At 43.0% G+C, this 23,944-nt stretch overlaps 7 protein-coding genes across 9 annotated transcripts in view; 4 read left to right on the top strand and 3 right to left on the bottom strand.

Annotated features, from left to right (window-relative positions):
• Nucleotides 1–5,160, top strand: part of RB195_017746 (uncharacterized protein) — a gene marked incomplete at both ends in the record, with an annotated part of 37,055 nt that extends 31,895 nt beyond the window's left edge. The window contains 4 exons of the mRNA XM_064184875.1: nucleotides 1,301–1,352; nucleotides 1,448–1,515; nucleotides 3,444–3,553; nucleotides 5,056–5,160. Of these exons, the coding sequence (XP_064040754.1) occupies nucleotides 1,301–1,352; nucleotides 1,448–1,515; nucleotides 3,444–3,553; nucleotides 5,056–5,160 (335 nt within the window). The remainder of the gene's footprint in view (nucleotides 1–1,300; nucleotides 1,353–1,447; nucleotides 1,516–3,443; nucleotides 3,554–5,055) is intronic.
• A 4,977-nt stretch (nucleotides 5,161–10,137) lies between these two features.
• Nucleotides 10,138–10,452, bottom strand: RB195_017745 (uncharacterized protein; the record flags this gene model as incomplete). The annotated part of the gene is made up of 1 exon (XM_064184872.1): nucleotides 10,138–10,452. The coding sequence occupies one exon, from the start codon at nucleotides 10,450–10,452 to the stop codon at nucleotides 10,138–10,140; it is 315 nt and encodes a 104-aa protein (XP_064040753.1).
• Nucleotides 10,453–10,730: 278 nt separating this feature from the next.
• RB195_017744 (uncharacterized protein) lies at nucleotides 10,731–11,123 on the bottom strand (the record flags this gene model as incomplete). Its single annotated transcript, XM_064184871.1, has 2 exons — nucleotides 10,731–10,890; nucleotides 10,984–11,123. 2 exons carry the CDS (start codon nucleotides 11,121–11,123, stop codon nucleotides 10,731–10,733), a joined length of 300 nt encoding a protein of 99 aa, XP_064040752.1.
• Nucleotides 11,124–12,360: 1,237 nt separating this feature from the next.
• On the top strand, nucleotides 12,361–14,189 carry RB195_017743 (uncharacterized protein; the record flags this gene model as incomplete). The annotated part of the gene is made up of 2 exons (XM_064184870.1): nucleotides 12,361–12,500; nucleotides 13,655–14,189. The coding sequence occupies 2 exons, from the start codon at nucleotides 12,361–12,363 to the stop codon at nucleotides 14,187–14,189; spliced, it is 675 nt and encodes a 224-aa protein (XP_064040751.1).
• Nucleotides 14,190–14,299: 110 nt separating this feature from the next.
• Nucleotides 14,300–15,246, top strand: RB195_017742 (uncharacterized protein; the record flags this gene model as incomplete). Of its 2 annotated transcripts, XM_064184868.1 has the most annotated exons (2): nucleotides 14,300–14,681; nucleotides 15,170–15,246. In XM_064184868.1, 2 exons carry the CDS (start codon nucleotides 14,300–14,302, stop codon nucleotides 15,244–15,246), a joined length of 459 nt encoding a protein of 152 aa, XP_064040749.1. The 2 variants fall into 2 exon arrangements, with proteins under 2 accessions (XP_064040749.1, XP_064040750.1); XM_064184869.1 differs by lacking the exon at nucleotides 15,170–15,246 and having other exon boundaries at nucleotides 14,300–14,983.
• A 366-nt stretch (nucleotides 15,247–15,612) lies between these two features.
• Nucleotides 15,613–19,498, top strand: RB195_017741 (uncharacterized protein; the record flags this gene model as incomplete). 2 transcript variants are annotated; one of them, XM_064184867.1, is made up of 5 exons in its annotated part: nucleotides 15,613–16,342; nucleotides 18,008–18,072; nucleotides 18,158–18,262; nucleotides 18,889–18,968; nucleotides 19,399–19,498. In XM_064184867.1, 5 exons carry the CDS (start codon nucleotides 15,613–15,615, stop codon nucleotides 19,496–19,498), a joined length of 1,080 nt encoding a protein of 359 aa, XP_064040747.1. The 2 variants fall into 2 exon arrangements, with proteins under 2 accessions (XP_064040747.1, XP_064040748.1); XM_064184866.1 differs by lacking the exons at nucleotides 18,008–18,072; nucleotides 18,158–18,262; nucleotides 18,889–18,968; nucleotides 19,399–19,498 and having other exon boundaries at nucleotides 15,613–16,374.
• A 3,058-nt stretch (nucleotides 19,499–22,556) lies between these two features.
• Nucleotides 22,557–22,841, bottom strand: RB195_017740 (uncharacterized protein; the record flags this gene model as incomplete). The annotated part of the gene is made up of 1 exon (XM_064184865.1): nucleotides 22,557–22,841. One exon carries the CDS (start codon nucleotides 22,839–22,841, stop codon nucleotides 22,557–22,559), a length of 285 nt encoding a protein of 94 aa, XP_064040746.1.
• Nucleotides 22,842–23,944: the final 1,103 nt, after the last annotated feature.

The raw sequence follows: 23,944 nt of genomic DNA, 5'->3' as shown, positions 1-23,944 counted from the left end.
TCCTGTGGGGCAGATAGATTTTTATCTCATGTGAGGTGTCGTTATTGTTATCCTCAGTGGTTTTCGCAGGTGCATGGACATCTACCATTTAGAGTTTACGTCCTCTGCAGTTCCGTTGTCGTACAGAGGTCCATCTAAACAAATTCTTTCACGAGATTGTTGTTGTCATTCCTCACAATTATAGCGTTGTCTTCTGGCTTCCTTTCATTAGCATTTTCCCTAGATAGTGTTTACTTATGACAGTGCAACATACGGCACACAGAGTTATCGCAGAAGAATACATAGGGCGGCTTGTTGCAATTCACATCTTTCGGCATTTTTATCATAGTTCGGGGCGGCGAAATGATTAGTTGGTACTAAAGACTCCGTGCTCTCTTCAGGCACCTGACCTTCTAGCTTAAGGGATTTGGCGATCTGCTAAACGCCACCACTTTTTTTCAATGTATGTGAATCTTGCTTGCGACCTGCATGCGAATGTAGGAGTAGGGAAATGTCATTGTTTTGATTATTTCAAACATACCAGCTAAACCATCGGCTCCGGTTGGAATTGGGTAACCAAAGTCCGCATCAAGCAGAGGAGCTGTTTGGCACCGCTCTCTGGTATCAATAATTTTGACCGGACTTCCGCGTTTTAATATGTCATCATTTCCATTTTCATTTCGAAAAAACAGAGTCCCAGAATAAACTCCGCTAATGACTCCATCTCAAACACATTGCTCTGGATTCACAAGAGGATGAGAGGTGTGGTCGGTGCTAAAGCAGTTGTGAACCATCTACCCAGCGGCCACAGTAGAGCTGTTATTGACTGTTCTACACCCGCTCCGTTCTTCTATAGAACTTAAACAAATTGTACAGATTTCTTCTTAACTCTTATGAATTTGCCTTCTGCGTGATTCATTTTTGGTCCCATAACATAGTGAAGCATTCCCAATTTATTTATTTCTTCGTATCATATTGCACATATGGAAGTGCTTTAGCCGAAATAAATCGGGCGTAGGTCCTTATTCTTCTTAAACTAGCAAACAGCAATATATCCACTGCTGTTAGAGGGCTGCTAGTGGCTGCATGCGATGATCATCACTGCAATGACCAAAGTCTCACTATACGAAGGAGAGAGAGAGTAATAGCCGTGGGCGAAGCAGCTACCAACATCAAAAATAACACGGTTCGAGGAAACACCCGAATTAAAGCCACACGTTGTGTGCACGTTCTGCAGAGTAGTGTTTGTCTATTTCCAACGAAATATTTTCATAAAAATATCTCCCATCTTTGTCAAAATATCTACAAAATTCGATTTCAGTTGTACCTGTTACATGGCTCCAAGTACCCCTTTTCCACAGCGCTTATCCAATGTGAGTTGAATTTGTTTGTGAGCTTTGTCTCTTCAAGAGTTGGTACAACACATATCCGAATCAAAACAAAATACCTAAATTTATCCACACTTTAGCTCATACAATTTCGGATCAACCGCATCCGTTATTGGACATGAGTTAATGCATGGATTCGACGGCAGAGGTAAAACGTTTCCGTTTAATATTGTTAAGACGCACGAATCAAAATAACGGACCAACATAAATGAGATGTAGCGTAGCTGCATTTTCTTCGAGGATATTCCGCAAAGGTATCAGATGCTGTCTTACTTTCTCTGGGTTTTAAACTGCGATATTTACCTGATAGATCTCTCTCACTAAAGAGATCACCGCCGGTTAGTGGGGAACATGGTAGATAGGGGCTAGTCGTAGATCAAGAATATGCCTGTCCTGAGGTGAAGGTTCAAGAGAGGCCGCTTTGAAATGCCACCAAACTGACTCCGGTCTAAGGAGATTACTATGAGACGGTATCAGCTCTATGATCACACTCGAGGGAGCTAGTATCCACAATTAAAAACTTGGGATTAACATAATTTCGTGCTAGAAATTATGAGAGCCTGGTATCAACGCAGACATTGGCTATGACTTAAAACTCTACTGCAGCGGAAGTCCAAGTGCCTGTAAAGGTGAAGGCAGAACTGTTTCTGAAAGTTTTGAAGATGTAATCACGGTAGTGGAGCGCGTCAACTATCATCTGAAGAAGGTTGTCATTTCACTGATGAAAGACGGCTTCGCTTCTTTTTGGCGTACGCTCCGAGTTCTACTTCGATGAAATAAAGCACGGTCCTGAGAATCTCTCATCGAGAAAATCTAGTTACTAGCATGGAAAGCGCATTCTGAAGATCGCCGATTTTTGCATCACCGACATCGCAATTACCAAACGTTCAGTACTACCTGACTTATCAACAAGCGCAGACTGCGCCGATTGACTTCGCGTTGAAAAGATTGTCGCAATCAAAACATTTTCACCAACGCGAAGGTCATATCTAACGAAACGATCACATCGCTACATCGTCCATTTACCCTCACAATCAAGATGGTATACTCAAGCAGTGATTGGTGCAAGCCTGTTAGAGTCAAGTGCGAGCGGAAGCAGAAAGGAGCTGAGGTTACCTCGTGTATCCAACTTCCACCAGAAACGGGAGAATACTTTGCGGCTCGCAAGTTTTAAGAAGATCGAAGCACTTCGCTCAGTTCAAAATACCCTTTTCAGAGGACTGAGGAACAAACTTGGTTAAAAGACCAAACAAGTAAAACTGAAATTCCGCGAAAAAAAAACTACTCCATCATTTTTTTCAGAACAAGACGTCGAAAAATTAGCAAAGTTATAAGAAAGCGGAAAGCGAGGAGAAAAACTTTGGCCAAAAGTCTCATCGCCTCCGATTGTACAGCAGCGTCCCAAGTAACAAATACACTCCTGTAAAGTCTGCATAGATGTTGATAAACACGACAAGAGACAAAAGCTGAGGCCGAAACATGATTGTGGTTGGATCTATATCAATCAACAACTTGATTCAATTACCTGTGGCTTAAGGTCAGTTTAGATCCAACCTGATCGGCCAGACTGCTTGGGATAACCGGGAAAGCAAGAAGATATACCTGTACTTTTTGCCACGGGTGTAACAACTATTTTTGCTGCAGATATACATGGTGCAATCTATAGTGTGTGCACGCATCTTTCCGAACTGGAAGTTTCAGTTTCTGCCGTGAAGTAAAGGTTGTCTATTTCGTTCATCAACCTAGATCTCAAAAAAGGCGCAGAAACGGTCTCATCCAATCTGTGTGTCTAGTGTGAGATTCTACTAAAGCCTGTGTAGTCAGAATCCTTCATGTATAGGGATTCCATGGTTCGGGAGAGATGAAGACATGAGATGAGATTGAAGCTATTTAGAGAGTGTAGAGAGTGAAGAAAACAAAGAATCTGTTCTAGGAAAACTGTAGATCACGTAACGAGCAACACAGAGATGTGAATTCACTCCACAGCAATTTCCGAGAATCCTTCTAAGAGTTTGAAAATATTCCACTTTTCCAACTGTAATTGTAGTTTCACCACTTCAAAATTTTAAAGCTTAGGGATGCTTCTTGACGAAAACGGAAAGCCTAGAAAATGGGATGGAAACGACTGGTCGCTAGAATTTAGAAAAAGAGCAACTTGCTTGGAGAAACTTTATAACAGCTCTCTGGTTGGTGCACAAATTGGAATCCTCTTTTTATATTTTTTCATGCAGAATTTTATTTTCTTAAATATACTTTCTTCTCAATTTGCGAACATAGCTCCATCCAGCTTCCACGATCTACAGCGAGAACTCACAGAGAGTCCTATCGGTCACTGTTAAATAGCTTTCGAGACTTGGATCCTTGCTCTGAATAATACTCCAAATATCCTGAGATCGGCAGTGTTCAACGTAAAGAAAGAGACACGTAGAATGGCTTAAAAAAACATCCAGTGCTCGGTGCAGTCTCTTCAGGTGTTTGTGAAGTTTTTTTTGGAGTAAGGCGGTGTTTTATTCGAAAGCACTTCTTCGCAAGATTTGTGTAACTTCGTATTCCTGTGCAGGTTATACACCCGTATCCAAAGACACACTGTGTACTTAAATATCGTCTAACGCTCCTCACCAATCGAACGTCGGAATCCTTTTCTGGAACCTCCACTAACAACTTCCGTTGCTCTCGAGTGACTGTATTGTACACATATACGTTTTCTAGACGGGACTCTGCAGCTGATTCCTTCACAGAACCCATCTTTTTTCCTTACCCGCTCCTTGATAGCATTAGGATAGTTTTCACACTGATATCTGCAGCCTCGTCTTTGAGATATCCACTCATCACGTAATGTGAACAAATCTGGCAACTTCGTAAAAAAAAGACCACCTTATTCAGCGGTCTCTCTCCCCTCAGTAAATCTTTTGGCCTACCTAAAAGCTTCTGACAAACTACTATTTGCATACACACCCTTTAACGAGGAATAGATTCCTACCACGGAGTTTTCACGTATCACGATTTATCCTGCTGATGTGCTGTTCGACACTGATATTACAAGTTCTTCGGATAGATCTTAGATATTTAGTGCAATTCAAATGGATGCTGAACCGACTGGTTCACCATTGTGGAATCTTCACAGCCATTTAAAAATACCACGCAGCATTCCAGTGCACTGATAAATCTTGATTTTATCGCAGTTTGATTTTTGCCTACTCGTTTTGCATGTAGCGACAATAGAAATGTTGTAGTTGCGTAGTCGCTTACGCCAACACTGTTAGTCCATGATCACTCTGCGGCGATGTGCAAATATCATCCAAAATACTAAACAAAGCTGACTTTTCCTCTTTTAATTTAAACGTAAAATAGTATGAACTTTTCCAGGAGGAGTCAAATGTGCATTTAAATCAATAAAATCTATATAATCAATGTAATTAAACAATGCGTCCTATTCGAAACTTCGAGTGTGTAATGGACAACTGAATGTACAGGCAAAAAATATACCTGCTAAACTATTAGAACCTGTGAGTATCCAAGTGCAGCTCTTCTCAACCTAGGTTTTATCTATATCAGCAACAAAATCCTTTATAAAAATGGTGCACATCTTTTGCAGTGATAGGGATCTTCAATGTCTAACAGTACACTCCTGCCGTTAATCACTAATTGCATAAAAACGGCCTCATTATACATTTCCGTTAGAGTTTAGGTGGAGCTGGAGTCGGTATCAAATGTGTTGCGCGCTTGGTCCGTGAACACTTGCGGTGCCCCGTCTCCACCGAACCTTTTAGTAGTACTTCTGTTCCGCTTCTGATAGTCCGTTCTTCTATTTTCGTATGAGTTCATTGATATGGTCATGTGGTTTCGCCTAAGTCCATTATTGTTTTTCTTTGTTGTGCTTAGAAAGAGGTTTTAAGATCGCAGTTTGTAGATATCAAATTTGTGCCCAGAGTCAAACGTGCGTTGGGATTTACTCAAAGTGGAGGTTGTAAGAAGGGTGTGGGAGCAGGAGAGGGTGGTAAGAGGAGGGGTGATCTAGATGAGATGAGGAGGAAAGAAATAAAGAAAGAAAACAGGAAAAGTGGAGTAAGTAGTGACAGTAGAATAAATACATATTAAAGGGTGACAATGTAATAAGTGCTTTGCTGAGGGCACAGTGATCCATTCGATCAATGTCGCGGGATAGCGCAGCGCGGTGTTGTCGTGTTTTTACTGAAACGACTACGGATCATGAGAGGAGTGAGAGTGTCGCATTCAGCGCTAAGGAGTTTAATAAAGGCACTGCTTAGCCGGCTATGACAAATTTTTATATTGTCACCTAGAAAAGCAATTTTGATGAAAGCACAACATTTTGATGAAAACAAAAAGAAAGACATCTATAGTTGAAGATAAGGACAAAATCAGTGCAGCGTTCGCTCTACGAATTGCCCAATAACGACGGCCACAAAGAAGTAGTTTATACCAAACTGTTGTAGAGGCATATTTTGTCTATCAGTCTGAACGTCCGGCTAATGCCGGTTATCAGAGTCTGCTCGTACACGCTTCGTCCCTCTTTACTAATCAGTAGAAATTAAATTTATCTTCTTTCGCTCTTTCGTTTTAGAAAATTTAAGCATTCATGAAATGATTATAAACCGATGTGATTTCATGGTCCTCGACTTAAATGCGTCAGTGCTATATTGGGAGAGTACTCAAACTTGATTTTACAACTACACACACTCCAAATTGAAAATTCAAAGTGAAAATTTGAAAACCTAGATCGAAGCCTATGCTTTCTTCTCTTTCTCCTCAAAAACTGGAGCAGAATTGACATTCTTAATCTGATGATGATCTGACAACGTTAGATCACGTAAACTCTTGTCTAGTATTTAAACAGCCTTTTGCATTTGCGTTTCCTATTTATTTATTTTTTTAAAAACACCCATAGATGTGCCACTTAACAGAAAACAGAAAGAAAAGACAGAAGAGCTGACAAGAATTTCGCCAAATTATTTTATACAGAAGGTTAGCCCTTCACTGCACATTACGTGACTCTTCTGATACAAAAGAAGTCCCCTCGCGAGATCCTTTTCTTAAACCCAGAACGTCACATAGAGGAGCAATTTCTGAAGAAAGAGTGTTATGAACCTAATGAAGAAAACGTGCAGAGGAACAGACATGCGGAACAGTACGTAAGGGTGAAACCTCCTTTGAAGCGCACAAAGTTTCGTTTACTTCTTCGCAAACTCACTTTGAGTTTCTGCGTGGTACTACGGCCCGCCGATCCACGAATCCCGTCCCATTCGATTTTAATGCTTTCTGGCGTCAGAGCACCATTTCGACTCTATGAGAATCGTTTCACCCCATAATAACCGTTATTGGCGCCTGGGCACGACGCCTTGGGACCCGTCCCACTCCTTTGTCTGCATTTTTTCATTTTATTTTAGTACAGCTATTTGACGGCGTCCCGTCTCGATTTGATTTGGTGTCGTGTTTCACCTCGAGTTTCAAGAAAATAAATTGGTTAAAGATTTGTCATGGAGGATGATGGTCACTAGAAGAGTTCAAATTTTAAGTGTCCAAGTTTTTTCGTTCCTTCGAAAGTTAGTAGAGGAAATGTTGAAAAATTTGCTAAAATCCTCAACTTTTTACCAACTAGACTTTCAAAGAAAGAAGACCAGAAGGTTTCTAAGAAAGGAAGTTTAAGTGTTTTACAGTGCAAGCCCTTCTCTAAAAGTGCATCCTTACTTGTCTCTCAGAGTTCTGTTAGCACCTACTTATAACCCTTTTTTCAACACAACAACCAGACGACCAGTCTATCAGCCGTTTCCAGTCAGAGTCAGTGTCAACAGCTAAAATCACCTCCAAGTCGTATGTAAATGCTCTAAGTAGTTTTTAAGGTTTTTAAAGTAATTTTTTAAGGTTTTTCTAAGTTTTTGTGATTAATTGAATTCTCGTTCCTACTTTTCTGTGTAACTGAACAGATTAGCGTTTTGCTTACCCACATTTTGCAATTTTATGAAGAAGAAATTGAAGAAGAAACGAAAAGAAAAGGAAAAAGAAGAAATTCGAGTGTACGACCTGAAATCTCAGTCTGTGCTTCCAAAGCACAAAAAAGATAACCTAAACAGAAAGATTTTGCTATGGCTATAAAATCCCTTCCATGCAGTTCCGTTTTTGACAAAAAGGACGGAAACTTTCACAATTCTAGAGCTTTCCGCGCTCGCCGGATATGGTGAACCTGCGATGAATTTACTCACACTGTTTGTTTTAACGGGAAGGGTGCAGCGCAGTCGGAAACCAGACTTGTCTGGGAGGATAAAAACACGCACTTGACTCATCGGCAAGCCATCGCAAGTCATTGTATAGACCAGTTACACGTTCGTAAACCTCAAACGATTCTGAGTTGAAGTGAGCGTGCTGGCGCATCCTAACCGGATTGATTAACGCCAGACACCTTATCATTTGTCCCGTTTGTTCCAACACTTCGAAGAACATTTGAAAGGCTATCCTCAAGAGGGAACTCTGAGTCACTATCGTAATCTCCATCGTTATCCCTCACGAGAGGGATTGCTGCAGGTTAGTCAAGAGGTATCTGGAGATGGGGAAGCGGAAGACAACCGCAAGCCAAAGCGACCCTGTGCTTGCCCTAAAAGGCGCGTAGATTCAAGGGACTCCCTGTTTCTACTGCCTCAGAACTTTCTTATGATATCTTTGTATCGCCCATGTCCGTCCCCCCAAAAACCTTCAATCAAGTAACTGGGAGGTAACAACAAGGCGGCCTGGGTTTGCCTCCAACTAATAAGCTCCATCTTTCATTATGGAAAGACAGTACGACCTCCCATAAACGTTTTGAGACTAGAGGCTTGCAACCTCGGTTATGGGTGTCGGAATTAAACCCAGGGTGTACTACGGCAACCCACTCAAAGGACGGGTCACAGTAGCCATATATGCTGCCGAAACGAAAAAAAAAGACTAAAATGGCTATCTCTACGCACAAAGCACGCTTGCACCGGATTCGGTTAAGATTGAAGATCACTGAATAAGCGGCCATTAAAGATCTTCGTATTATTTCAGGCACAGAACATTTGGTAAATCAAATTGTGCCTGATACATGCATAATTATGCTTCGTGCATTATACAGGAAATCACTTACTTAGATACTTAGGTGGCCTTTCTTCACTGAACGTGCGAACCTCAGCATCTCTTATACTCGTTCCCTCGCCGTTGTTATCCAAGATGTTCTCATGTTTCGTGAGTGACGTTGAATAGGTTCTTGAGCAGTATCCGGCTGAGCTCTCAGCTGGTCCATCCGCGCAGCTAATACATCACCCCTTCTCATTGGCGGTCTCCCATCGAGATCCCCTAGCATCTCTTGGGATCCACTCTAGCGTTCTTTTAGTCTATCTAGATTCTTCTAAGAATGTGACCGGGCCATCCACGCTTTGCTTGCGATACGTATTCCGTTGGGTCGCAAAGTCGCGATATTGCTCTTAAGCCGGAGCTGTGAAAACCGGTTAGATGATGTGTGCGCCGTTTACTCATCAGAAGACATCCCTCAAGGGCTCTGTGGGTAGTGAGAAGTTTCCTAGACGTGGCATCGGTGTTGGCTCACGTCTCTGCTGCGTAACAAAGCGCTGGAAGAACTGTCGAGTCAAACAGATGGGCACGAAGATCTTGGTCCGTCAGTTGGTCCGTAGCTCACCTGACGGGTAGGAATAATGTCCATGCTGCTGTCACCCCTATATTCAGTTCTTTCTTCAGGTCATTTTCCATATTCATTGATCGTCATAGGTGACAAAGTTTCCACGAGCTTTGTGAGCCTTCAAGTTGTACTCCTATCTCCAGTAGGCGTTCCTCATAAGCTGTGTCTTCTTTCTGTTTATTCGCAGTCCTACTCTCTTTCCTGTTTCAATCTATTCCTTGAGCACCGTTTCTGTTCCACTGGTACTTCTCGAGAAGAGAACGATGCCGTCGTTCTCTCTGTTACAACGAAGGTTGGAGGGGAATCTTCCATCAACGCGTATACCCCTTTCTTCCTAGGAAACTTATTTCGTTATCCATTGCAATGCAGCCGTGAACAGCTTCGGCGATATAGTATCTGTATTTTTGTCGTACCCCCTTTCCAATGGGTATGGTAGGGAAACGGTGTAAAAGCCGTAGTGTAGTGGTTCATTGATCGTAGCAACTGGCTGATGTCCTCACATACGAAGCGTCCACACCTTGGTCGACCAGTGCTGACAGTATTGCATTCGTTTCTACGTTGTCGAAGGCCTCATAGTTCACGAAGGTTAGAACAAAGGACAGGCGGTATTTTCGGCAAACCTCTATGACCCTCGACACGGTCTGGATGGTGTCCAAGCCGCTGAAGTCTGACGGAATCCAGCTTATTCTTGGGGCTGGGCTTTATCCAGCGCCCTAGATATGCGCGTGAAGATGATCCTAGTGAATACTTTGTATAACACGCCAACACGCATATCTGACGGCAGCTCCGAAGGTCCCCTCGGTCACCTTTCTCATGGATTAGAACGGTTCGCGAAGTGTTCCACTGATTTGGGATCCTTTCTTTCTGGAGGTAGGATGTCATGTGCCCTGCTAAGATTACATAGAGTAGATGGCCATCAGCCCGAAGAAAGTCTGCTGATACAAAATCAGGTCCGGGGGTGTGCCAGATACCATGCTCTTGATAGCAAGTCGTACTTCCGAAGGGAGAATCCGTGGTGGAGATTTACCTGTGGGGACGATCGGACTCGACACCGGAGTTGATGAACGGAAAAAGCTCGAGTAGAACCTCTCCGTAATAATTTAGATCTCACGACGAAAAGACCTGCGAGTCCCGTTTTCTCAGCAAAGCTGCCTGCGAGATATTATATTCGCAGAGATCCCTGCAGCATTTCTTTAGACTAGTTCTTCTTTGTGCTACTTCCAGAATCTTCTTCTGCCTGTATTTCAAATGATCCTCATGCAATATTTTAGCACCGACTCGTAATCCTCTGAGTACCATCTCGTAGTCAACGTTTGGGTCCTCCTCGATGTGCCAGTCACCTTGGGATAAAGAGTTCTCGAATACGGTATCGTCGTAGTAGACGATAGTAGTTCCGAAGGTCCTCTCGGTAACCTTTCTCATGAATAAGAACGGTTCGCGAGGTCTTCCACTGGTCTCGGATCCTTTCTTTGTGAAGGTGGGGTGTCATGTGCGCGGTTAAGATTACATGAAGTAGATGGCAACCAGCCCGAAGAAAGTCTGCTGATATAAAATCAGGTCTGGGGGCTGTGCCTATCAGTAGCGAGTCGTACTTCCGAAGAGAGAATCCATGGTGGAGTTTCACCAGTCGGGATGATTGGGCTTGACGACGAGAAGACTTGCGAGTTCCATCTTCACTCAGCAAGGCTGCTAGCGGAATATTATTCGCGGAGATCCGTGCGGCACTTCTTTAGACTCGTTTTTCTTTGTGCTGCTTCCAGAATCTTCTTCTGCCTGTATTTCGGAGGATCCTCCTGCAACGCTATTCTGCAGCTAGTGTTTGCTACTAACCGCTCAATGTACGACGTATTCGGATCAACCCTCAAAGCCCTTCTTCTTTCCAACAATTCCTTGGTGGTCTTCAAAATTCGATCCAAGTATGTCGTGCGCGGCTTCAATGCACGCTCAGCTCACAATTCTCTGAGTCTCTCGTAGTCCACGTTTGGGTCCTCCTCGATGTGCCAGTCACCTTGGGACAACGAGTCCTCGAGTACGCAATCATCGTAGACGACTTTTCCACTCCTTCGTTTTCGATAGCAGATGTCCTTTTCCATCGTGTGGCTAAGTCGTAATTTCGCACAAAGGAGACGGTGATCAGAACTACTACAAAAGGACGTAATACTGAGATGTCAAGTAGACACCACCTTAGGGTGGTTATTATGTCGTCGATCTCACGAATGACACCCTTGGGTGATTTCCATGTCCACTGACAATGATCTTTCAACAGGAAAAGAGAATTCCCATGAAAGAGGCGAGCGGCAGACAACAGCCCGACGAGACGATTGTCATTTTAATTCCGGTCTCCTAGTCCAAATCTTCAAATCCTGTTTTTCTCTTCTGTGGCATTTCCTAGTTTTACGTTGAAGTCTCCGAGAACGAATTTGTAGAAGGGCTTCTCTTTGCGGATTACTTCCTCCAGCTCCTCCTAAAACATATTTCGGATTCAATTCGGATTCATCAGTTGCTGACGTTGGTGAGTAGCATAGGTTTTTGACGCAGAGGGCGGAGGCGAAGAATGGGCAGACGGGGTGACAGGATCTGGTATGAATCGAAAAGATAGACTACAGTTTCGCAACAAAACCCACACTGCCTACATTTCTCGAAGGAACCTTCTTTCCACGAATGACGAGTGTAGCGTCATTCATCTGTCCTACGTTGCTCCTTCTGCAACTGATCTCCTGCAAAGCCATCACGTCAAATTTGATGCGCTCTGCAGCTCCGAGAAAGGCATGCAGGTCAGTGTCTTTGGAGACTGTTTTCGCGTTGTAAGTACACAGTCTGAGACGGTCCCCATAGCATGTGTCGCTTTGGTCCAGGGTATCTAAGACGTCCTGAGCAACCTGAGATTTGATCGCCTCTCACCGATAGCCATCCCGTCCTACGTCAGAGACGGCGGGGCCCAGTGTGCAGTACTGAGGCACTGAATATGCTAGAGTGGCAAAAGAAACTTTTCCCCAACCTAAGCACCCCTGCCACGGCGAGCTTAGGTTTCACAATAGGTCGTCGCTCAAGGTGTATAGATCGGGGAGCCACCTCGCAACGTTTTGCTAAGACAGTGGTGAATCCTAGCGGGGTTTTACTTTTAGCTAGGCTTCCGATTTTTCCGACGAGAAGTCGGAATATTATGATGATTACCAACGAGAAGTCGGAATATAGTATCCGATAATTCGGTATAGCAAATTAACCACAGAAATTTTCCAATTCTACATTAATGTCACAAACATCGTGGACAGAACGGTTCAACAAGGTGAAATAATCTCGACCAGAATATTCACTGCCACTGTCGTGAGTATGAGTATTACGATAGAATTGGCAAAGGACAACATGGGAGTGGAAGTTGCTGGTCGGCAGCTACAACTTCGTTCCGCTGACGACATCGTCAACAATAACATCAAGCATCAGTTAGGCAAAACGTGCAAAACAAAACTGCAGTAAGACCATCCTCGCGAGTGAGAATGTTACGCGGAGTTCTTTGAAGGAAAGTACGATGATCTTGTTTCAATTCTTTTGCGGAAAGGAAAGCTTCTGGGCAACCTTCATGCGCATTCGCGAGAGATGAAAGTATCACAACCGTGGCAAAGGAACAACGAGCGCAGAGGTTAATCATATCGCGGATCATCGCGATTGCTCGCCGCGCGATGGTATGTGAGCAGGACGGGTGCGCAGCTTATCTCCTCTCTCATCTAAAAAACAGTGCTGCGCACCCGCCCTGCAGACCTTCTTAAGCCTCCAGTGAGGCTTCTTTGTTTCATTGTCTTTTTTTTATATAATAATTCCATTTTTGTTCTTTTCTCTCTTGTACATTTTTGGTTGATTTTTATGGGGTTTAATTACCCAAGTTTGAGGTAATGAATGGTTGATTGCGTTGGGTGGTTGAGTGTCGTTTTCGTAACCGCGTGGCACAAGGCACGAGCTTAACCGCTACTTTATGGTGCATGGCTATTTCGATCTCGGACGCACGGACACAGGTACGATAGGGATTTTCGGCTAACGAAAGTTCGGATTTTGTCGCTTCTTGTTGTGGATTTCACGTTTTGGATCGCTCTCACACTACTTCACACAATCCTTCTTCCTTCACTTTTGGAGTAAAACCTCGCTTTCCCCTTTGGACGACGCAAAAAAAAAAAAAACGCTGATTTTTCCAATCATTCACACATTTTGGAATTTTAACACCCCACGGATTTGGCTAGGAACAAACAGGCCATCACTTTCCTCCCTTCTCACCTCTTACGCTGTAGTGCCAGGACTTTCAACGAACAGCTGCAGTCCGCATTTTTTCCTTTCACACTTGGATTGCACTCTTCTCTTTCCGGGAATCCCCGTTTTTTTTTTTTTTTTGCGCTTTGAAATAATTTCGCGTTCTCCATTTTGGGCGACGCCAGACAAACAGCGCTCTCTATTCTCCCGATTTTCTGGACCTAGAAAAGGCACAAGATTCTGCCTGAAACAAAAGTAGCATTAGCCTCATCCGTACCGTATCAGAGCTATTTTCTTCTCAGTTCATCTTCATTGAAGATTTTTTTTGTTTTGTGCGATACGCATGCCCGGTTTGGTCTTCTCAGTTGGTGAAAAATGGTTGGTCCAGCATCACTAAGAACAAAAAGGCCTTACTGACACGATACTGCAATAATTTGTCTCGGGTAATCGAGAGAATCGATTCTGCTCACACCGCCGCGCAAGCTAGTAGCGATGACGCAACATCTCCTCCACGCATCAAAGCATCGCTGTTTGAACTCGACGCCACGGCAAAGCTAGCGGCAGATGCCTTGAATGCTTTCACGGCAGCGCTGGACGAGATCGATGAACTACCCGAAGAACAAGACAAGCAGGCGAACGACTACATTGACTCATCGCTTTCGTTGATTGAGCGCGCTCGTCTGATGGCGATTGAACTCGACGCAAAAAACATTGGGGACCGGGAGGAAAATGACGAGAGAGGATGGACAGAGATGATGAGACCAAAACTTCCGCCAATACCCATACCCATATTTACGGGAAAGCTTCAGGAATACACCAACTTTTGGACACTTTTCGAATCCAACGTCGACAGACAACCACTCACCAATCTACAGAAGTTTAACTATTTATTAACCGCTTTGCAGGGGAACCCCGAGAACTGATTAAACGATATCCAATAACCGAAGCCAACTATACGCACGCCATTCAACTTTTGAGGGACAAGTATGGGGACGAATCTAAGCTCATCGCGGACTTACAATCGCGCCTTGAAATGACGAAGGCAGACAACAAATCTATCTACGCTCAACGTCGCCTTCTCGAACAAATTCTTCCCATAGTAACTCAGTTGGAAGAGTTGGGAATAACACTGAATGGCTCGTATCCTACAAAGAAGCTTCTCTCCAAGTTTTCTTACACATTGCAGCGTCAAGTTCTGGAACGCTGCCTCTTGCAAAATAAGAAAGAAACCGATTGGATTATGCGGGATGTGCTCTCTGAGCTGGACGATCTGATAACCACACAAGAACAGATCAGTGAAATGATCGATAGCATTCCCAACAAGTGTGATGATCGCAGCAGAGATTCTCATAACAACAACAGATCGAAGAAATTCCTCATGAAGAATGCGACAACAAAGCCTGACCCGAATGCATGTATGTTTTGCGGATCAACGCAACACAAATCAGCTGATTGCACAAGGATTCCAAGCATCCACCAGCGACGTACCTATATGCAACAACATAGGAGATGCCTCAACTGTGGGAAAGAAGGCCACTTTGTGAAAGACTGCACAAGTAAAGGATGCAGGTATTGCACGGGGATGAAGCATCATCATACCCTCTGCCCCCAGAGGCACAACTTGGGAGAGACCACAGACCAAACCCCACCAAGGGGCTCTGCTGGCAACCACGCTAGAGAGATTTCGCACACCACGACCAAATCGGGACGCGCATGAAAAATGGCTCTGACCCTACACGCAATGAGAATACCCATCTGTACACGATTAAGAGACAACATTCGATTTTTTTCTCTCTCTCTTTTACACAATAACAAAGTATAAAACAAAAAAAAAGGAAGGATACCATTTTCCACAGATAACGCGTAGGCTAGTGAATCGCCAATGTTGTGCCTATTTTTTCAGCAAGTTATGGAATTCAACTCGGCTCCTCCATCGCCAAACCCTACCCATTCGGCATCCACTTCATGTCAGCTACGTAGCTTACAGCACGACTATGAAGAGCTGCTACACGCTCTGCCGCAACTCCCCACCCCCCAACAGCTCGTGGACCAGATTGCGCGAACCGTGGAAACGCTTCACAGGACGATGCGCTCCATCCTTCACCTGGATACTCAAATAGAGGCCCTCCGAGCGGATGATAGTTCGTGGCAGACCAGATACTGGAAACACAGCATGGCAGCCGCTTCCGTGGATAAGCTACGCCTCGAGTTGCTTCTGTCGCGAACGACACTCACGTTCCTTTTTCCTTTCCTCCACTCCTCGTAGCTACACGCGTGATATCGCTGGAGCAATGGAACGCCAAACTAGCCGAGCCGCGCACGGATACTGAAGGTGATACCTTAGCCATGGGACTCAAGGACTTAGAGAACACCATTTCAGAGCAGCTCGGATTCCTTCAACATTACTCCGGACTACTCCGAACGATTGGCGAGAGCATTGCGGAAGACCAGTTTCAAGATCAGCAGATCGAGGACGAGGACAACCGATTCTTCGAAAACCTGATAATACGCAATCTCGACAACATCACGCACATACTACGAGGATCCCAACTGGAGCATAGCGCGACGCAGACCGAGTCTGCGGAGGACCATCGCGGCGCGGAGGCTGCGGAGACGCAGGATTCGGGCGCGCGGCGGCAGGAAAGCGAAGAGGGACGGGAACAACGCGCTATCGACGACAACGCAGAATTCATGGAAGAACTGCAAGAGGAAATCCGTCCCGACGACGTTTTTGTCGTTGTAGACGAGGTCGTGGGAGCCGAGGTTACCGAGGAGAACGCTTATCACGAGGAGGCGCTGGCACCAAAAGATACGAGCGAGACAAGACGTCTCAACGAGGAGATATTACGTGTTCTCACCGAAAAAAGGGACCTGGAGCGACGGATTCACGAGATGGCGAACGAGAAGACTTGCCCTCGCCGCAGATTTGAAGCAGGGCAGATCAGGAACGAAAACGAAACGACGATGCCGTGCGTCTTTTGTGGACTAATCGGCGTGCATTACTCGGACGCTTGTGATGTCTACCCCGACACCCGCCGGAGATGGCGCATAATACGCGAAGCCGCACGTTGCAGGGGTGTCTCAAAAACGCTGCACGGGAGGACATAGGTGCGACAAAAGGACAACGAAGTGCCGGTACTGCGCCGATTACGGACATCACCCTTCGCTGTGCTTTCGGCCTCAGAGAAGCGAAGAAACCCGACAACAGCTAGAGGAGTTGAAGCGTCGGCTGCGGCAGAGCGTGCAGCGATTAAAACTCTTAAGAAGACAGTTACACCTTCTGCAAGATGTAGAATAATTGCTTCATTTAAGATTTGTTTTTGTTTTGCTCGCCGATTGTGTATTTTATTCTGGCAGTGTCTTTTATTTGGGCCGCGGGGAGTATCGCGGATCATCGCGATTGCTCGCCGCGCGATGGTATGTGAGCAGGACGGGTGCGCAGCTTATCTCCTCTCTCATCTAAAAAACAGTGCTGCGCACCCGCCCTGCAGACCTTCTTAAGCCTCCAGTGAGGCTTCTTTGTTTCATTGTCTTTTTTTTATATAATAATTCCATTTTTGTTCTTTTCTCTCTTGTACATTTTTTGGTTGATTTTTATGGGGTTTAATTACCCAAGTTTGAGGTAATGAATGGTTGATTGCGTTGGGTGGTTGAGTGTCGTTTTCGTAACCGCGTGGCACAAGGCACGAGCTTAACCGCTACTTTAAATCAGATAACAGGTGATCCTAAGTGGAATTGGATTTGTTACTTGCCGACTGCTTGGTAGTTTATAACCTACTTTTTGTGTTAGTTCATTCCGTCACTCGCAGTGTTGCAGGAAGCGTTTGAGTTAGACCTTCCGGACACTGATTAGCCCATAGGACTTCCAAATTCGTAGAATTTCTGTATATACGCCGTGATGCTTTGTTTCTGGCCATATTTTTGGTACTGGGAAAAACTGAACACTGAATACGTCCCAAGGCTTATGGGAAACTAATAATTTAGTCTTGCAAGTTAATTCTCTTTCTTTTCTAATCTTTTCCTCAACAAGGGCATCTCTTTATTACTTCATCTTATTTGATCGCTCGTATTCAGTCCATCTGAAGTACTTCTTCGGATTTTCTCTCTGTATATTATCTTTCGAAAGAAGAAGAGAACACTAATGAATGTTGGACTTTGTGTGATCAGGAGGGAGTTATGTAAATCCGTCTGTATGAAATCAACCAGTTGCAGGTAGACTGGTATGGTAATGACTCTGAATCCCTCTCTTGCGCTCTATTCTTGTGGAATCTTCCAAAGTTAGTGAAGCAGAAATCTGCGACTCAGTTAGGAATACCATTTTATCCTAAGAAGCAAGTTTAAGAATCGCGTTGTGCTCCACAAAAGGTAGCTGTATGAATTTGAATAATAGATTTGAGATTTTGGTCCATAAACAAACACCAAGCATGCCCGTACTTCGTGAGGATAATAATGTCTTACGAAGGGGCTGTCGATAAACAAAATGACCAATGAGGAAAAGTAAGTAGAAATTAACTGCTGTACAAAGGTTAGTTTCAAACTGTGGCCCGCCCCACTTCCAAAAATAGAGGCGTAATAGGACGACTCAATATATTGGTAGAATGAACGATTCGTGAGTGGCATCTTTTGGGATGCGTTAATGTAAAGTTAGGTGAAAATCACTTGTTTTTAACTGTATATATCTCTTTGGTGCCACAGTTTTAGAGGAATAACAACAGGAATTCGTAGGTTTATGGTTACCCAGTAAACGGAACGCTGACGCTTGATGAAAACATAGCTGATACGGAAGGGGTGAAGTACTCATACAAGGTATGTTTGCGTTCTGTCCAGGCTTTTTTTTTGGCGTGATCCTCTCTTCTGATATGATCCTCCTAAATACCTCTCTTTTAAAAAGGCATATAAAAACTACCAGAAACAAAGGAGAAACAGAGAGGAAAGACGGCTTCACAAAATGGAGGACATTATGGAGGACCAGATGTTTTTTTTGGGATGGGCATTTGTAAGTTCTACTTTTACATTAACGATATTGAGTATTCACAGGAAAAAGAGAGTATTTTTAACTATGCAATATAGCTCAGCCGAGAGAGCTACCTTCCGTTCATGCACAACTTATAAATTGCTTACTGAAACCTTTCGTAAACATCACAGCGGAGCACTGTAAAAGAAGCAGAACCATACTTCCGAAGACTTGTATGGGATTGATTTCTGGGCTTCCCTTTATCATCATACTTGAAGTGACTTATTTATCTGCAATCTCTGACAGGACAATCTATGAAAACTACTTCATTTGTACTTGTTTGCGAAGATGTTTTGTTTTTGCGAAGATAACATCTTTTAAAAATGCAGATGCGCATATCACTAGCGGCCGAAAAAGATGTTCTAAAACTGACTTGCATTTCTAAACGGTGGAATAGGCATGTGTTGATGGAGATCTGCTCTTCATGGTTGTTTTACCTGCCCGACTTAAAAGACTTCATAAAAATGGCCGCAGCAATAGGCCCATAGTTAGTTCTTCACATTTGCTGTATATATCAGATTACTTGATTAGCTGCAAAAAAAGCATGCTTGTTTTTTTGTACATGTAATGTGGGTACAACTTTTTGTTTGCTGATTGCTGTTTTACAGATTTGGTGCAGAACGTATAAACGTCGCTACCAATTCTTTTTGGATCTCCTAACAGACGTCCATGCACCATCTCCTGCACGGTATGGTTTAGTGTTATCTAAGAAATACGAACAAAGATTTATTATGACGTGTCAAAACATCTCATTCGGAGTGCAGTCGTGCAAATGAAATCATTGAAAGAAGAAAAAATTAAAGTGAATAAACAAATAAATAAAATAACTTACAAAAATAGAAATAAATATATTAAAAATAAATTAAGCGGAGTGATAACCTGATTTTACCCTAAAAAACTATGCTGTTTGACGATTGGCTCAGTAGTATTTGATTCGGATTACGTTTATTGTATCTTGTGATACTTCCTTTAAACGAAATCCATCAACTATTTCCAGTCAGTTTCCAGATGGTCAATTTTGACGAACTCTTCATATATTTTTTATGTTATAACGTTTTGTATTTCGTCAAACTCAATCTTCTTTGATAATATTCACATAGATTTGATGAAATTTGCAGGGTCAACAATGTCGTGTCGAACATAGAAGGATTTGCTGAAGCTTTCCGCTGTCCACCGGATACGCCCATGAATCCTAAGAAGCGTTGCTCGATTTGGTGAATGTGGCTCAAATCTCTCAGATGATTCGCAACTTAGTTCACTTGTGTTATTTTTGCTTTTTTTGCAGCCATATTTTTACTTGTCAGTAGAAACTGTCCCAGTTGCCTTAGAAATACTATTCTATTCCGATGTATAGTTTTTTCTTCTCTTGTTCACTTCCGTTCAGTTATCTTTATGAAGTTACAGGTGTTGTTGGTATAATTGTGCATTTACCTCTTCAGAAGATAAATTCTGTGAAATTTCAGAAGGATGTTCAATTATGGCTATTCAAACACAACACTACATATCTTTTGCTGTTTTCTCAACATTTGCATTTGTGACTTTAATTTTGGGAACACTAATGAGATATCGGGCGGGTGTGGCGCTTAGAGGTCCGTTGTAGCCACACGGTCGAGGGTTCGAAACACCCCTAGAAAAAACCAAGCCTTTCATCCCTCCGGGGTCGATATATTGGTACCAGACTTGTCTGGAAGGATAAAAACACTGACTTCATCATCGGCTGGCCCCCGCAAGTCATTGTATAGGCCAACACGCGTTCCAAAACCTCAACAATTACGAATTCCAGTAAAAACGCGTTGGCGTTTCCCGAGTGGATTGAGACGCCAGTGACTTTATCCTTTTAATGAGATATCAAAATAAATAGTACTTGATTGTAAGTATATTGACGGCTGCGTGGTTTTTCAATCTTCGAAGCCTCTAGTGACAGTAATTTTGTTTTAATTATTTCTTCTTGTTCTTGGTAAATACAGCGAGAATACAGATACAGAAACGCAGATTTCATTTAAGATTTTTGATTATCTGCAACTACAATTTAAAGAGTGCGGTTTGCCGACAGCAGAGGTAAGCTGCGAAAGTTGTGTTAAAATTGGAACAACAATGAAATACGCAATACTTTCTACTTTTAATGGCTGTAGCAAAATATACACGTGTTTTGTTAATCTACGCACTCTCTGGACTCTAGAAGTATTTTTATTTCCACATGTTCTAGGGTAAGCGCGAACGTTAACATTGGTATTATAAGCTCGCTTCGCTCATTTTAAGTTATATGTATAAATGTTTGAAGACCATACTTCGTGGATCGTTGGTAAGTAACTAAGTTAATCGAGTCCAAAAAAAGGGTTTTGCGTTCTTTAACGAACGCTGGCGACGGTTTCGCACTACTATGACGTTCTCTTCCTTATTATCGGTGTCAACGCTGACAATGTTGTCTGAGCTAGCTGGGAAAACCGAGTGAAAAAAGGAGCTACTCTCCATACTTCTCGTTTTCTTTCCGAAATCTCCGTTGATGGCCTCTCGTTCGGTTATTGAAAACTTATGGACTTTTTGGTTTTTACACTTTTAGGTCTTTTTTCAGCTCTGCTGTTACGCAATTTTTTTTAAACTTTTCTTCCACGTTATTTCCAAAACTCTGAAATATAGACTCTGATTTTAACCTGTAGTGGTGGCACTGTGTTAATTAGACACAGTCGCTGTCGCGTGAACTCGGGCAAATACAACTCTGTGTACACTGCCGTGATATCTGTATGCACCTTTTGCAGCAGTGCGTATCGGAAAACGTTCCGCCATCAGTATCAAAGATTACATCATCTGCTGCAGTTCCTATGAGAAGAAAAGAAGAGGCTACCCAGCAGGTGTGAGGAAACCATAATCTGGCGTAGGAATTTAGCTCAACGTCGTCATGATGCGCATTTTTACGACTGGGGTGTCGCCGAAGACTCAAACTCCGAAACATGAGTACACACCCATTTACGCTGAGGACTATCACACAAACGCCTATTGTAATGAACTCAACACGAGTCTAAGCTAGCAGATGATAATTGTTAGAATTGAATATATTGAATATTGCGAATACAGAGATGGGTCTAGGTGCAACGAGCAACAGCTTGATGTGATGGTATGCTCTTAGCTCACCATGGCGGGACCGTACTCCCAATATTGTACTCGATGCGGATAATCAATAATCTCAAAAGAAATAAACGCATCTGTAACTTTATTCCCACTATCTTCCTTCTCATTACGCCCTGCACCAATTCTGCCATTCTTTTTAATTAATCCTAGGAGGAAATCACGTCTTCCTTTGGATGTCCCAACATCTTCATTTGAGTCTGAGAAGACTGTCTCCATTTCATGCACATTTTGACAACAGCTTGATCAACAGCCATTTTGACAATAACAATATGAAAACTGGGTTATTCTGTCACGTGTGTGTGTCAGTCACGAAATTCAGAAAAGGAAGTGCGATGGGTCGCACGGCGTCGAAATGGTGCGCATTAATTGCGCGTGTATGTCGCAAAAGGTTAATGTAACATTCCCATCATTTTATAGCTTCGGTCACTGGACGTACTGCTTTGCACCTCTACCCTGATTCCTCCGCGTGTCTATTTTTCTAAGTTTCTCTCATGAAGGTAACATGCCTCCTTCAGAGAGTGGAAACATGCTTTAACACGGATGCTTGAATATTATAATGGCCAACGATTTACATGATCTGATATGGAACTTATCTTTATCCGTACGATGATATCGTTTATGTCATTTCATGTTAAAACATCATTCCGTGATAACTGCTGTTTGAAATAAGGAAGAAAAACCGCGTATGCGGCAGGGTCTACGATTTCCAGTCGTTGAACGTAAGAATCCCCTTCTTCGCTTGCATAAAAACGTGACTCTCCTAACATCATCCGTGTAATTGGGCATTTTATAACGGCGACAATGGCGATCGTCAATTGCGTTGCGTCGCAGTTAATTTCATCAACAGAGCATTGAGCTCTGTTCGCGTTTTGCCCCACCCATCACGTAGTCCATCGACGTCCCTCACAGTCTAATAAGGTGCAAAACATGCCTCGCAGGGGCACGCTATCTATGGTATTGCCTCTACATGGCGTATCGATCGTTTACGTATAGAGATATATCCAAAAGACTGCACACGAAACTGAAATAAAAAATAATAGTGTGGTTTATTTGTGTAAAACAAACAAATCTAACATTTTAAGTCTCAAAAAGATAAAGTGAAAATATATACCAATTAATACCAACATGTTTTGCAAAACCTCACTTTCTTTCAGAGAATCCTTATTAATGCTGTCAAAGGACGAAATTCTAACATTTCTTCTTCTTCTTCTTCCTTGCTTTTGTCCCGCGTTCTTGCAGGGTCCGCCTTTCTGCTTCTTGTCTTCCAGTTGGTTCTATCCATTGCATCAGCTGTACACAAACGCGCATTTATCATATCCAGCTCACAAGGTCCAATCAGCGAATCCTTGGCCTCCCGCGTGGCCTCACTACTGAAATATCGATCTTCAGAGCGGTTTTGCAACGGAATCTTCTTCTCGAGACGTGACCAAACCATCTCAGTCGCGCCTCCTTCATCTTCTCAGTTATCGGGACAACGCCGAAGATGGAAGCATAAAAAGAAATCCAATTCAAAATTTAAACAAAGCGTGAGGTGAAGAAAATGCTTGGGAATGTGCCATAGTGCACCGTTGGTTCCGCACTAGAGTGAAGGATTCGCATTTTAACATACGCACTAGTTTGGATTCCGTCGAAGAGGTTCTTAAAAGACGAGAGAAAGTTTCGAAATGAAAAAGAAGAGAAAGATGGCATATAAGTAGTTATATTAAGAAATTTAATCCAACTTTACATTAGAAAATGGCAGATTTTGTTCTGTTTCGGAGCCGCAACCAATACGGTCATGTCTTGACCAAACGTATCACAAAATTTACGAGTACTGCAGCTGTTACGCAATAACCGTTACAAAGTTCAAAATTTCCGAGCGTAGTCACCAATATTTTTTTTTGATGTTGATGTTTGATGTTCCTGAAAAAATTTTCCACGTTTCGCTTCATTTTCAGAAGTTTGGTTTTTTTTTACTTTTTTTCATCGTTTTTTCACTTTCAACGTTACTACGTTGTTATTTTTTTGTTCTTTGAACTATCTTAGAGGTCAGCTTTACCACGTAATCGCGATACAATTGCAGCCCCCGATTTCGGTGACTCGCTGATGGGTAGGCGTGGCTCAATGATTACAGCTTGCCTATGGTATCCGGGCTCTGAGCTGCCTATATCTTCTTCTTTAATCACTTATTCGGCTGCACATAATCGGTTGTAGGTACCTAACGACCTCCCGTTGAATCGGTGAGCACGGGACCGGATGTTGTTTGTCTCCTTCACTATTCTCCATTTTCTTTTATGCTTCTTAAACTGCTCGTATCCTGTTGTCAGCTCAGCGGTCAGCTAATTCGTCATATTAATTTTGATATGATAGAATATGCACTCAAATTCCGGACATGAAGCATCAGAAACCCATTCCTTCTTTTGGTTTCAATGCATTGCAGGATCCTTCGTAAATAAGCTTATTCTACAACTTCTATAAAGGGAAAAGGATAAAGTTTCTGGCGTTAATCAACCCGCTTGGGATGCGCCCTCACGTTCACATCAATTCGCAATCGTTTGA

Source organism: Necator americanus, chromosome II (genome assembly GCF_031761385.1).
Source record: "Necator americanus strain Aroian chromosome II, whole genome shotgun sequence".
Taxonomy (NCBI): domain Eukaryota; kingdom Metazoa; phylum Nematoda; class Chromadorea; order Rhabditida; family Ancylostomatidae; genus Necator; species Necator americanus.
Note: the sequence above shows the minus strand (reverse complement) of the source record. Positions and strands in the feature narration are given on the sequence as shown.